This window comes from Strigops habroptila, chromosome 5, assembly GCF_004027225.2.
Source record: "Strigops habroptila isolate Jane chromosome 5, bStrHab1.2.pri, whole genome shotgun sequence".
Lineage (NCBI taxonomy): Eukaryota > Metazoa > Chordata > Aves > Psittaciformes > Psittacidae > Strigops > Strigops habroptila.
In genome coordinates this window covers 37239964-37253995 of record NC_044281.2, presented here as the reverse complement: position 1 = coordinate 37253995, position 14032 = coordinate 37239964, and the positions used below count along the sequence as shown (strand labels likewise).

The window sequence follows — 14032 nt, the reverse complement described above, 5'->3', positions numbered from 1 at the left end:
CACTGAATGGCAAACAGCTTGTGAGATGGCATTTCACAGAATTAAATTACACCATCAGTTTTCCTTAGTAGGAAGAGGTCTCACTTTATCAGAGATAAGAGTGTGGTGTGCCATTTTCTTCCTTGTTACAGCTTGCACCAGGGATCGGGCTAACCTGGGAGGTGGAAGGGAGCTGCGGGTTGATTAGGGCAAGTGGAGCTGCCAGCGAGGAAGAAATTTAATGGTTAAAACCCAGGAAGCCTTGGAGGGAACCCTGCGTGTGCCCGCTCACAATTTACTTAGGCTGTTAGTAAACTGTCATAAACAAGAAACACAGCATCTTTGGAGGCTGAGTGGCCTGGAAGGAATTTGGGAGATAAACTCGCACTGCCGAGGAAGAAGGGGCAGGCTGAGGGGGTGAAAGCCCAAGGCTGGCTGCAGCAGCCATGACTGTGACTGGGGGGCTTTGGCTGGCCCTAGATCAGGACAGTCGGGGATGCTAAGGGCTGTGAGGAGCTGACTCACCTTCTCTCCAGGTTGCCCTTTTAATCCCTGGGTCAGTGGCACCCGTCGCAGCCGCATGCAAGAGGGTGCAGAGGGGAGAGAGAGAGACAGACAGACACACAGACACAGGCGTCAGCGGCAAGGGCACACTCCCCCACACCAAAACCCTGGCTATGGGGCTGGAATGAGTAAGGTGGCCTCAGCTCCTGCCCCAGCCCTCTTCCCCATCCTCACCCTGGGACGCCTGAGCAAAGAGCAATTCCAAAATCCAGAGCTCAGCCAGGCATGGGATACCCTCTTTTGTTCAGGGCAGAGCTGTTTGGAAAGGGCAGCTGCCTGTGGCAGGCAGGGGTGTGTGTTAGCAAGCCCTTGGTTAGCAAGCCTAGCCAGCGCACGAGGTGGCAGCGAGAGGCACCCAACTGGGGGAACAGGGGGATGATGCTGCTGAACTAGAGGAGGGTCTGAGCAATATGGCAGAGGGGATGGAAACAGCCCCCCAGCATGTATGCAGTTTGCACGGCTGGCCGCCCTGCTGTGACAAGGAGAGCCCCTCAGGTGTGGGGCTCGGGGAAGGTGGCTTCTCTCACACTGACACCCACCAAGGATCATCCTGAAAACCTCGCCCTAAATCTTGGGGGTTGAAGAGGATGGGGAGAACAAGGCACATACAACAAGAGGTTTTCACTTACCGGCCGTCCAGGGATCCCCATCGCACCTTTGTCTCCCTGGCAATTAAGGCAAAATCAGAGGCAATTGGAAAATGGCCAAAAGCAAGGTTATAAAATAGGACAAATGAGCTATGCCACAGATGCGGCTTCACACTGCAGTGCAAGTGTCCAGGGATTTTGAGACAGTGAGACAGCAAGTTAGAGAGAAAGTGTGTTTGCATGTAGCTGAACCTGTCTTTAAGAACATGCATAAGCCACCAGTTGACTTGTGCATGTAACAAGCCAGCACATCTCACCACAGAAATTACACATGGCGATTTAGGCAGCAAAAGGGCAAGAGTTTTCAGCCTAATAAAGTATAATCTCAATTTCCAATGCTTCATAAAATCCAGGTCTTGGGAACAAGCTTCCTGCAGTAACAAACTGTCACGTTTTTCTCTCTCTTTACCAAAGTCATCTGGGTGTTAGCTATTTATTTGAGTTATCACTTTAAAACAGGATTCTCTTAGACTTGAAAATACAGTCCTGTCCAGAAGCAAAAGAAAAATGTGGGAAAACAAGCTGACACAGGAAAAAGCATGTCTGGAAGAAGACATATGAGCAGCTGTGTTCAGTGTCCTCTACCCCTTTGAGATACTTCCCAGTGCATTGTCATGGCGTGAACAATCCAAAGAGTGGTTTGGGGAATGGCTTTGGGTCAGGCGACACTGAGCAGAGCCTCGTAAACACATGAACACAAGACTGGCGGCAATTTTCTTCAGCCACTTACCTACAAGGCAGTTTTCTATATTTAACTACGCAATTTGCCAAAATAAAAATTAGAAAAAAATTAAAAATAAATCAACACCCTCTGCATTCCTGGTCACCAAAACTGAAGGCTGTGCAGATTTGGAAGATAGCAGCTGCTCGCTAAAGGATCTTGATGAATACGGCTTCAGCAGTTATGTAGCTTTTGCTCTATATTTTGCAAAAAATGACGTGATAATAATCTCTCAGTTCTGTTTCCAGCAATGTTTGGGGTTTCATTATATAAAACAGAGTGTCCCTGCCAATGGCTGCCTGTGCCTGTAGATGTAAACCTGGTTTCTGGTTTCTGCAGCTGGAGACACCAGCTCCATTGGTGCCATTTCTTTGTGTCTTCCCCCTGTTCAGTCCCAACGTCTGAACGTAGTCTGAAATCTCTGGATGGGGAATGCACGCAACTCTCTTTTGCCCAGTGTATGCAGAGGCTCCTTTGGCCATGCATCCCAAACTCAGACATTATTGCCGAGGATCAAACTGTTACTTGGTGAAAGTTTAGCTACTTCCTTCTGTGTAGCTGGGGGGTTGTTGAGTATTGGCAGCATTCCTTTCCATGCAGTGCATGTTTTCATAAATTGAAAAGCAACATATGCTTTGCAAAAGCATCCCTTGCAGATGGATGAAACGCTAAGCAGCTGCTTGATTGTAAATTTTGTAGATGATATATTATAGGAAGCTACTTATTCTAGGGGTTTAGGCGGGTTCTCAATCCCACTAATATTTGCCTGTCTCTGTGTGCTGGCAGCAAGCAAAACTCCTGGTGTCAGCATCTTGCCCTGGGATTAATCTGTGGCTGCTGGAGAACGTAATGCTGAGTTTTCCTGTGCTTTTAGTCCCTTAAGTGCTGCTTTCCTCCAGAGCTGAGCTCAGGCTGATCTCCCTCATGGTTTGAGGTAAAAGCTGATTTCATTTCTCCTTGCTCTGCAGTGACTGGTGCCCAAGCAGGAAGAGCCCAAGGTGAGGGCTGAGTGAGGTGTCCAGCAAGTACCTGGTGTTGGAGTGGTACATGATGGCACTGTGTCTGCTATGTGACTGCGCAGTGTTACAACCCTCCAAGCAATAATAGCAAAGGGAGAGCTCCCGGTAGGACAGCAAATAAATGCCAGATGTTTATAATGAAAGGTTGTCTGTGACAGGGAGCCAGGAAAGAGCACTCAGAGGTGGATGATACCATGTATGTTGGTTACGAGGTCATGCAAAGCTGCCTGCAGCTCCCACACTGGAGCCAGAGAAGCATGAAAGGCAGCAAGCAGCCTCTGTCCTGAGCTGGGTCCTGAGCAGCACCGTTTGCATTTCTTTCATTAGGAAACTGCCTGTTATGGCTGTTGCATTCTCCAGGTGAGCAGCAGCCCAGGGAGCAGGGAGCCATCACCAGGAAAGCACACAGCCATCATGCCAAACCCTATGCTCCTTCCTCACTCATGGCTCTCTCTCTCAGATGCAGACACTGTTATTACAGACTTCTACATTTGTCCCAGAGTGACTTAGGCCTTTTAAATCCTGCTGCAATTAGCAAGCCCCATCAGCAAGGATACTGCACACTGCACCTCTTCAACCAGACCCTCAAGCTGACAAAGGCATCTTCAAACATACTGTGTTTCCCTCATGCAGGAGGATTCATAGGGATTATGTTACCCTTAAGTTTGGTCCTACAAAGCGCCTGTGGTCCCTACTCTGTTACAAGCCATGTCTCATGTGCTGCTTGGATTTGGTATTCCACATCAAGATTGCTATGCAAGATTACTACCTTCTCCCAGCTTACGAACCCTGGAGGCCTACTGATGAAAGTACTGCCAGACACAGAGCACAAGGGAGCAAAAAAGAAAAGAATGAAGTATTTACCGGGAGCCCTGGTCTTCCTGTAAGGCCCTGAAACAAAGTACGTAGAAATGGCAAAAGTTAGCTTCAAACTCTGAAGAAAGGGCATGATAAAGAGATGAAATCACATGAAAGGGTTTAGGAAACAGAATGGTTAAAAAAACTCTCCACAGCTCCTTGACCGTGAGCTCTGATTGCTTTGGTTTCCTAATCTCCTGTTTGTGAAGTTTTCTGTCCTTTCGGCACAGCTCTCTGCGCAGGCTCTGAAGGTATCTGCATGTCTACGGAGAACAAGCTAATTACAGGGCTCTGACTTTTTTCCTGATTTTCCATCTGCTAAATATTATTTTTTCATGTATGGAATTGTTGCAATTGCCACAGAAATGTTGCATGTTCAGAAATGGGAAAGAAAATGTCCGTGAGAGGATCTTTTCCTTCGGATGTGGTCCAGACGGCGAATGAGTCTGGGAACCTCTGGACTATTGCATGATTTCATCATTTCCTTCCTTCCTTTGCCCCTTCTAGTCCCAATCTCACCAAATTTCTTACATGACTGCGGGTTGCCCCTGTCTTCACCAAAGCATCAACTGATTTCAAGAACAACGGTGGGAGCATCTGTTGGGCAAGAGGAGAGCATGAAGGTCCCTTTGGCCACTGGGGTGTTGCTCAGTCATTTCCCTGTATTTTCTCCTGGTCATCCTAGACTACAAGCAGGGCTCAGTGCGCTTCTAATGAGTATTTCTGCCCACGCCCAAATTCAAGCCAACGCTGAGGGCTAAGCCCTGCTGCTGAATATGCTGTGTCTTGCAAGGTGGGATAAAAAGCCAGGAGAGAGTAACAGGGTCATCAGCGCTTTGGGGTTACTATCCAGCATGATGTACATGACAACCATCCAGGCAGAAGCCCAGGTCTGTTGCTCATCAACTTGAGTTTCCATGCAGTTTTAATCACAAGAAATATGGGGGGGCAGGGAGAGGGAAGAAATATTTCCTATGGTGACATGGAGGACTCCGCTTTACTCTTCCGCAGTGAACTGAGCCGATCAGAAACCCAGAGGTCCTGAATGAGACAAGGGTGCTGTTAGCCCAAGACATTCCACTTTGGCTAACGATGCTCGGTCTGCCTGACTTCCTCTTGTTATTTCCATTGGCTGAAGCATTCCTCGCAGCCTGTCCTGAAAGTCTGCATGCGGAGAGAGGTTCAGAGGTTGCAATAAGCCAGGATACGGTAGCATATATTGTCAGCACTTCTCTGGTGATCCCATGTGTTTCTGCCAGGCTTCAATCTTTCATTATGATATTAAGTTTCTAAGACTTATTGCTACAAAGGAAGCCTGGAGTGTGTGTCTTCCTCACCCTGCAAAGGCGCAGACTGCTCTCCAGGAGACGTCTGTGTTGACCTTGTGCTTTCTCTCTAATTTCTGTCAGCAATAATAGAAACGCCTCACCGCTACCAATTCTGTGCCTGCCCCATCCCTTTAGCACTGACCTATGCTTGCCCAGGATACAGTGGTAAGGACAGTCCTAGTTGGACTCCACTTGCAGCCCCCTCTGGAGCAGTGCTTTCTTCCCAATAACCCAAAGCTAACACTGAAATACATCCTCTTCAGCAGCCAGTCCTGAAAGCCGCTGGGATCAGCTATCGCTGAAGGTTTGCATGGATCAGGGATTCCAGCTGTAAAATGCTTTCAGACCTTTTGGCCTGGAAGGTGCAATTTTTTGTAAGATTGTTGTCATTAAACCGGGATGTGCTCGTATATCTGTAGGAGTTCAGTCTACAGCATTTTGACTTGATGAAAGGAGAAAATAGGTTGTGCAGCAACTACTTCTCTTCGGAACATCATCTGCAAACTGTTTAAGGCATTTTTGCATGAACAGACAAAAGATGACTACCGTATGTTTAACTTCTCATATTCCTCCACAGAAACCCAGTATAGTTACTCTATTGTACACGAATATAAACCATTTCCTCTGGAAGGATCGTGCTAGAGACAGTATAGCATTTCTTTATAATCCTGAGAGATGTCGATACATGGCCTCATTCCTTGCATTGCTTCTTCGGGTTCACTGTGGGTCTCCTAATAGCTGTAAGAAAATTCTGCAATAACCTAGCTGTTTTCCTGAAGCCTAAATAGTCTGCACTGAGGTTTTGCATTAGCTAACATTTAAAAAGGAAGCTGTCAACACAATTTTTCCTCTGAAATTGATAATCGTGCAGCTATACTTCAAGGCCTAGCAGTTCAGCAAGCCCACAAGAGTAGCAGGGAACAAGTCCCTACAGCCCCTGCCATGTGTTTGTGATCTATCTTTCCCTTTGTTGCAAACATGTCTCATTCAGCATGTGGCATCCAATGCATTGAAGCACATACAGCTGATTCCCCCAGGGTATGTGGGGCCAACTACTAATAAATATATGTGGCCCTCGTGTTTGCGATGTCCCCGTCCCTGTGCTCCCTCTGTCTCATCACCCTGGGAAGCTGCGATGCAGCCGAGAGCAACCCCACACCAGTATGGGTCCTGAACACCCACAGTACTTGCTGTTTGAGAGGTCCCAGGTTGCCAGGACTGTGAAGGCAGCTACCACACCAGACACCACAGACAGGAGACTTTGCTAGTTCATGGCCTGCAAACTCTGTGTCAATAGCTTCTAAAACCATAGAGACTTGGTACTTACAGGTGGACCTGAAAGACAGAAGAAAAATAAACAATAAATAATTTTTTTAATGCAATAAATCCTAACAAAAAGGACTAGATAAACACACTGTTCCATCTTTTGGGGTTGATCCTGATGCTGCTCACGTTTGCTGATGCACATCCACAAACTCCCTATTCATTACTTACGTATCCCCACAATTAGCAGCATTGCTTTACAGTCACCATGAGTGCAGGGCAGCCTCTGAAAGCCCTGTGTAGAAAAGGCCATGCAAGTCAAGCTCTTGACACTGTTAAACTCATTTTTGGTCCTTTGGCAGACAGGAATCCCCTCCATGAGCGTGACACCGCTGAGCCAGGGAGACTTGTTACTTGTGTGACTCCTCCTCACATCCTGCCCACCCCTTGCGGTTGAGAAAGTTGAACCTGGAGAGGAAAAGAGCCCCTTTCCTGCTAAAATGCCTATGCATTTCCCATCAGTATTGGTGATCTTGCAAAGGCATGAAAAGGTTTAATGAAAAAACTACAGCTATTAAGCACATCAGATACTTTTTCTCTTTAGTGCAAGCTTATTTCCCCCTTTGCTTCTGCTCTGTTCCCATAGGAGCCATTTTGACCCTCTTGGAAGGAATTCCCTCAAATCCTTTGGGTTTCTTTTATTTTGGAAAGCTTTTTGGAACCTGGCAATGTGGAGCACTGCATCTCCCTCATACAGAACCACTGTACGGTATATATCAGGGCTTAAACAGCACATTTCTTTCATCAGTTCCCAGAAAATTCCTCAAAATCCTGACAGATACTCTGTGTGTGTGGAAAGAAACCCCTGGACTGTCTATTTTGTGGTTTCCTCTCTGTGGGAGAAGCAAGACACACCATACAACTGTCAGGGGTTTCTACATTTTCCATACTTTATAGACACTCTGTTTTCTTTTTTCTATTTTTTTTTTCCTCTCTTTATGTGAAGTGCCAGGAAGTAAGACTAAACAGCGTAACAGGCGAGCTGACAGATAACAGGCAGCAACCTCTTCTTTGCATGGGAGGTGGATGTCATGGTGAGCACCTGCAGAATACGTCGTCATCCTGAAAATACCCCTGGCTGAAAGTCCACAAAAGAAACTGGAGACTTTGGATGAACAAACATTTTCCACATTGGAAATCTCCCACTTAGCATGACTCTTTCGTACCGCGGACTTCAGCAAATGGTTTGGCTATCAAGCTTTGGTAACCTAAAATTGCACTGTAAATGCCACTCTAAAGACTTTTGCTCAGCTTTCATCATGGTTGATCAAAAAAGGTTACCTCTAAAGGTTACCTTTCAGTTTAAAAAAAAAAAAAAAAAAAAAAGAAATGTTTAGCACCTTCATGGTGACCGACAGATAGAACTAAACAGTCAACATTCACAGCTAGAAGGCTCAACAGCTCAAAACAACTCTACCCAAATTTAGGGCAGGGGCTCAGGGGGGACCCAGATTTGCTAGGTCTGGCAATTGCCTATCACCGGATTGGTGCTGAGGTCACTATCCTACTTGGTATGCCAAGTCTAAACAACAAAAGGGTTTCTCATCAGAAAGTTCGTTTTGGACGGCAAGGTCAGACTCAGATCCAGGAATCCTAATTTATGCCAGACTGGGAGAAAAAAAGTAATTTTTCCAAGTCGGGCTTGGGTGACAATAAAGTTCTGCAAGAGGACTGTTTTAGAGAGATTTTGTTTCAGAGTGAGCACCCTGTCACGAGGTCAATGCTTATAACTTGCCAATATACGGACTTTATTTCCATTAGCAATACTATAGACCCATAATAACCTGCCTACCTGTCTGCACAGGGGCAGACTGGGGCACCTGTGGATTGCATGAATCAAACCATTTAGCTAATACTGAAAGAAAAATTTAAAGGCAAGCAAACCCTGAGCCACCCTACCCTTCCAGACCAAATGTGACCAGACAGCAGCACAGCCTGTAAGGGTATTGCAATACCGCTGAGAGAAAACATACGCTTTTGTTTGCTCCAGAAACTACGTCTGCAGAGCAGAGTAAGTCAGCAATGCTGGCAGTTCTGGGCCCACCAAGCCACGCACCCCACACAGATCAAAGACAGGAGGCATACTGGAGGCCCATCTTCGTTATATGCCCTCTATAAAATTAATGGTTATGTGAAGGGGCCTGCACAGTCTTGTGTAAACACAGATCAGTGAGCTGCAGGGACACAGTCTTGGCTACAATAAGTCAATCAGTAGAGACCATCCAGGGACTGGGCTTCAAATGCCAGGACCATCCATGTGACCCAGGAGACAGAGAAGCCCTCGCATACAGTCACTTGTAAAAGCAACATCGTCTTGCATGGGCTGAAGGAGGAGGAGGGAAGATGTGCCAAGGACACTGGGGAGGGAGGAGGTGCTGCTGGATAAGCTGTTGCAAAGCACAAGGGATTTTACAAAGTGAAATAATGCTTCAGCAAAGTGGATTTGTCATGTTCTGTCACGGTGATTAATGAGAAGGCCGAGCAGAGCTTCTAAAGAGGCTCAGTCTTTAACATAACAAGAAGTAACCTAAAGCACATTAGAGGAAAGAGCAGGCAAAGGAGAGAGGAGATCCTCATGTCTCCACTCTCAACTGCTCTAACTAAAGATGGCCAGTCTGAGACAGCCTCTTGCAGGCAGCACCAGCTGTGCTCATACAATGCACCAGGCTTGCCCCTGGCCAGGGAGGGGACTGGCAGGGATACCTTGTCCTGGTCAGGGATGCTGGCAATCCTGTGTAAGCCAAGGGAGCAAAACTACAAGTCAATCAGGCTGCACAGAACCCTTCATGAAAGCAACATGAACTGCAACAGAATCACCGTAACACCACTGCATGTTGTTCCCCCACGCTCCCTGGCTCCTGCAGTCCCAGCCAGATTGGGGCAGCTGTGTAGAAAGAGGCCTGACTGCCCTCAGGTGGGCCAGGTCTTGATGGTGGTGAACTCCAAAGAGCTCCACAAATGTCCAAGAGCAAAAAACCTCAACAGCCACAAGTGCTAATCTCACCTATGGGGGTTCCTCCTCTCCTGTGTTTACAGCAGACTCTTTTTGGGTGAGATAGAGGTGGTGCTGCTTAGGAGACGAGCTAAATCCCCTTTCTGTAAACAGCAAACAGAGAAGGGACAAGAAGTCAAAAGGGCAGGAATCAAAGCTACCATGAACATTTCTAAGCCCATTTCATAGCTAAACCCAGCCTGCAGACAGACCCAGAGCTCCCAGATCACCAAATTCCTCTGCCTTGCACGGAACAGGGAGCCCACATTTGTAATTAGCACCTCCAGATCCTGTGTGTTTTGAACCTGATCTTGATGGGACCAGAGCGCTGCTGGTGCTGGCATGCAGGCTACAGCACGACCATCCACCCACGATGAGCAGCTCAGGAAGCATCTCTCCGTGCCGGCGTCTCACTGAAAGGCACTGGAGGGCTGTAAGCAACTGCAATTGCTGTTTATCCAGCTGCGGGGCTTGTCGAGCAGCGGGGGACGGAGGAGGGGATGGAGCAAACGTGTCAGGAGTGGACGAGTAGGAGGAAGCAGCAGCCTCCTGCAAAGAGGAGACCTCCAGAGCACCTTTGAAAATGAACATTGAGAAAACAAAGAATTCTTGTGGGGGTACCCAGGGTCCCTCCAAACATATGGCCTCTGGAAATTAGCACCATCTGCACTGTCCCTTCTCAGCTGCTCTGGCTTTTATGCAGAGAGAAACTTTCCTGAAAGAAGCTCTGCCTTTCCTGTAGCCCAAGTAAGCAAATGAGCAGCCACAATCTGCAGACAGGACGAGTCCACCTTACTGCACATATAGAGGAGGTACACCTGTGATGGCCAGCAGGGCCATGCCACAGAGCCCTCTGCTCACTTGCTCTCCACCACGGCCCATTCAACTGGTGACTAACTAAAACAGAACTGCAATGACCCTTTTTCCCTCACCCCCACAAAGACATAAAAAGCCACCCTCCACGCTGTAGCCTCTTCAGGCTCAGAAGAAGGGATGCTTCTTTTGTAACTGGGTCATATTTATCCTCATCTGGAAAGTCCCATATCCCAGAATATCAGATCTTAAAAGCTGGACAGTATTAGAGCAGGTCTGTGAGGAGTAAGAAAGACCTTCTGATGGCAGAGAGATCCTCAGCTTCAGACACAGCAGTGCTCTCTGGACTGATAGGATCACTGAAATGATCCCATCCATTTAAGGGCATTTCCTGACATCTGGAAAACTGTCCATTCTTAAAACGACCTCAAATGCTGTTGCTTAATTTTATTTTTTTTTCTAACTTTTTGGATTCAGGCAGTCCAGTGTCCACAATGTGGGTGTCTTCCACCCTGCTCCAAAAGCTCACATATGAGGAATTTTTTTTCTGCTCCATAGAATACACAAGACAAGATGGACAGAGAAGGAACATAAAGATGTTATTGCCACTCATTTGGGTCATCCTCACTACACACTCCAGCAGAAGGGGAGATGTAAACATGTAATCCATCCCTGTGAGGAAATCCAGCCATTTCACAGACCCAGAAGGCAGCCTTCGCGAGTTAGAGAGATACAGTTACTTCCTGACATTCAGGACTATGTTAATTGATAATAACGTAGCTGTGGCCAGGCAATTAGTTTTGAAATGCTACTTAAAATGTCAGCAGTCCAAGCACAACCTTACCCAGGGTGGCAGAGATCCCCTTGTTCATGGCTTCATGGACGTTCAGCACATCATGACCCTATTCTGGAGCAGGCAGACCCGTTGGGTGCATACAGCCCAGACAGTAGATTTCAACTTTTTTTAAGGCTGGCTGTGCTGCAGTTTTCACACAACAAATCCAGGGTACTCACAGTCTTCTAGAGGCATCTTCCCTGCATCCATCAGGGGACAAACAATACAAGGGGAGGTGAAGGGATCATTAACTCAGAGAGCTGCAAATGAAAGGCAATATTGCCATGTGCCTTGCCATAATTCAATATTATTAGCTGTAGGGAAATTAAAGACAACAGAAATTTTCGAAATAATTAGAGAGATTTTAAACAACGGTGATTACCCAAAACATACCCTCCAGAAATTTTGCTTCAGGTGTTGTCAGCAGACAATCTTAGTGTGTAACTCTCTCCAGAGAGCATGAGCCCCTTGCAAAGACCAGGCCCGTCTGTCCCCAAAGCATCCCTCTCTCAGCCTCTCAGCTACACCCTGCAGAGCAGCAAGAAGTTCTTCAAAGGATCATAGAAATGTTGGACACGGAAAAGACTATTCGGATTTCACTGCCAAAAAATGTGACCAACGCTCAGCTGAGGCACCAGGTTACGCCAGTCACTCAAGCTCGCCTCTGAAATCAAACCCATGACATCACCGAGACTCGGCAGTTAATATCAGCAGCTGTTGAGGATAAAAGTCACTGCTCAGGCACTCTGAGCATCCCAGTGCACCACCACCACCACCAGCTCCTGACAAGGAGAAGGCCTCAAGCACGGCACCAAGAGGAGTCTATGGGAAGCCATGCCCAAAGCAACCAATGAGGTGGAGCCTCACAGAAAAATCAACTTGAGTAAGCAGTAGTCTCAAAAAATAAAAGAGGTTCTGATACTGGAGTTAAGCCACAGACTCTAACTGCACCTCCAAGCATCCACTTGTTTCAAGAAATGTCTGTAAGGACAACAGGAGCCAGTTGGCCTCCAGAGCCAGAAGAATTTGGTAAGGAAAACTGGGGCCCTTGGCATAACCATAGCAAGCCCGTTAGGCAGATTAAAGTGCCAAAGACAAGGGTTCAACAATAGACAAACAGAAATATTCTGACAAATACGAAAAACAAAGGGCAGGAAAGGGCCAAGAGCTGGTGGCCTGCCTGGTGCTGGCTGTACCAAGGACAAACACAGCACCCCTGGCTCCACCAGGGAAGAGACAGTGGGATGGCTGACACCAGGCAGAACAATGCTTATTTTGGGCAGGCACCCATGGGTCATCAAGCTCCTTCCAGGCAGCAAACAACCGCATTTGTCTCTGCCATGCTGAAGCACTTAGCACCACAGAAAGCAGAGAAAACAGGGCTGGGAAGGGCACACGGGGTCAGCTTGCCCAGTGGGATTTTGCGCTTCAGATCTGGAGGCCCCTCAGGGTTTTCCAGTAGCGGTGTGGAGCACTGGATGGTAAATTGAAAAGGGATGGTCACAAGTTCACTCCGCCACCTTCTGCCAAAGAGCCAGTACACCCCCGGGCTCATGCAAACCGCCAGCCAAAAACTGCTGCTCTTGACTATCCCCTTTCTCTTCCCCTTCTGCTTCTCCTGAGCAAACCAAACAGAGATTAAAGGATTCCTGGGGAATGAGAGGGACATGAAATCGAGGAGGGAACATCTTCAAAGCAACCAAAAGAGAAAAGTCTCTACCTAGCCCATTTGGGCAAATATTTCCCTAACCTGCTGCTGTCCTCTGGGGATGGAGACACTGCACTCTTCCCTAGTGATCTGGTCCAGGCAATACCCATGCCCTGACTCATAAGGTCATATTTATTATGTCTCTTAGAGACTACCCAAATTTCCAGTGTTGTTGTTTAAGTCAGTCGATGACCTTTGATGCACAGCAAACTCAAAGAACAGCTTTTTTTATTTCTCTCCTTTTTGCGGTTACCTTTTATGTGTTTGAAGTCTGCTGTCCTGTTCCCCAGTCTTCTCTTGTCTTTAGACTAAACAAAACCTAATTCTCCCAGTGTCTCCACAGAGGCCATGTTTTCTAGATTTTCACTGCTCCCCCTCAGCGGCCCATTTGCCTCCTGAAGTGTAGTTCTCAAATAGCAACCTGATCTCCGGCTCACTGCACAAGTCAATGGCAGACAACTTGGTAAAGGCAGAAGACAGAGTGTCTATTTAGCTTATCACAGACGGATACCAAGGCCCTTCCCATCACCACCTCTGCCTTGCCCTTACCTTCTGAAATGTCATGTCCTCCATGAGCCCTCAAAGGCTGAGAGATTTCTTGCAGTGCTTCTCTAGGAACCTGATGTCCTTGCTGGTCTGGTGTGACCAGCTCTGATGGTGTAGTGAGGAGGAAAGTCTCCTTCTCACTCACAATGAGCTTCTTCAGTATTTTCTTGGTGTCCTTCATAGTCCCACCTCCAGCTCCTTTTGTGTTTTTGAAGTACACCTCAAACACTTGGACATTTCTACAAGACCTGGCAACTTTAGTCTGAAGACACACATGCCAATGCAACAAGCTACCACTCCAGTAAAACCCCACTCTTGGCAGAGTAGACGCTTGATAGTTTCTCTGCAGCTCCCACCCTACATCCTCTAACACATCCTATTCAATGCCAAGAATATGGTAGGTGGTGTCTGAAAGCTCTGGAGATCCAAAGCAATTTGCAAACTGCAGCTGGTTGTTAAGAAGTCTCATATTCCTGCATAGAGCAGCTGACTGCTTCTTCAGCACTCGGTCAGGCCCTGTACAAATCCTATTCCTCAGAGAGCTGCAGACTTAGGAAGGAACCATAGGGAAAAACTGGCCAAAGTAAATCATGGCTGGGTAAAGAAAGGGGGAAAAAAAAAAATTAAAAAAAAAAAATTAAAAATCTACAGCACCTTCACTTCCTGCTGAAAATTACAATCTCTCATAATGTGGTTGTC

The 14032-nt window shown here is 47.1% G+C and overlaps 1 protein-coding gene across 1 annotated transcript in view; it reads right to left on the bottom strand.

The window, feature by feature from the left end:
- COL13A1 (collagen type XIII alpha 1 chain) overlaps positions 1-14032 on the bottom strand; it is a 90124-nt gene that overhangs the window by 55820 nt on the left and 20272 nt on the right. Inside the window, exons 3-6 of the mRNA XM_030486359.1 lie at positions 6444-6451; positions 3795-3821; positions 1173-1208; positions 505-531 (exon numbers count right to left, since the gene is read on the bottom strand). Coding sequence (XP_030342219.1) covers positions 505-531; positions 1173-1208; positions 3795-3821; positions 6444-6451 — 98 coding nt within the window. The remainder of the gene's footprint in view (positions 1-504; positions 532-1172; positions 1209-3794; positions 3822-6443; positions 6452-14032) is intronic.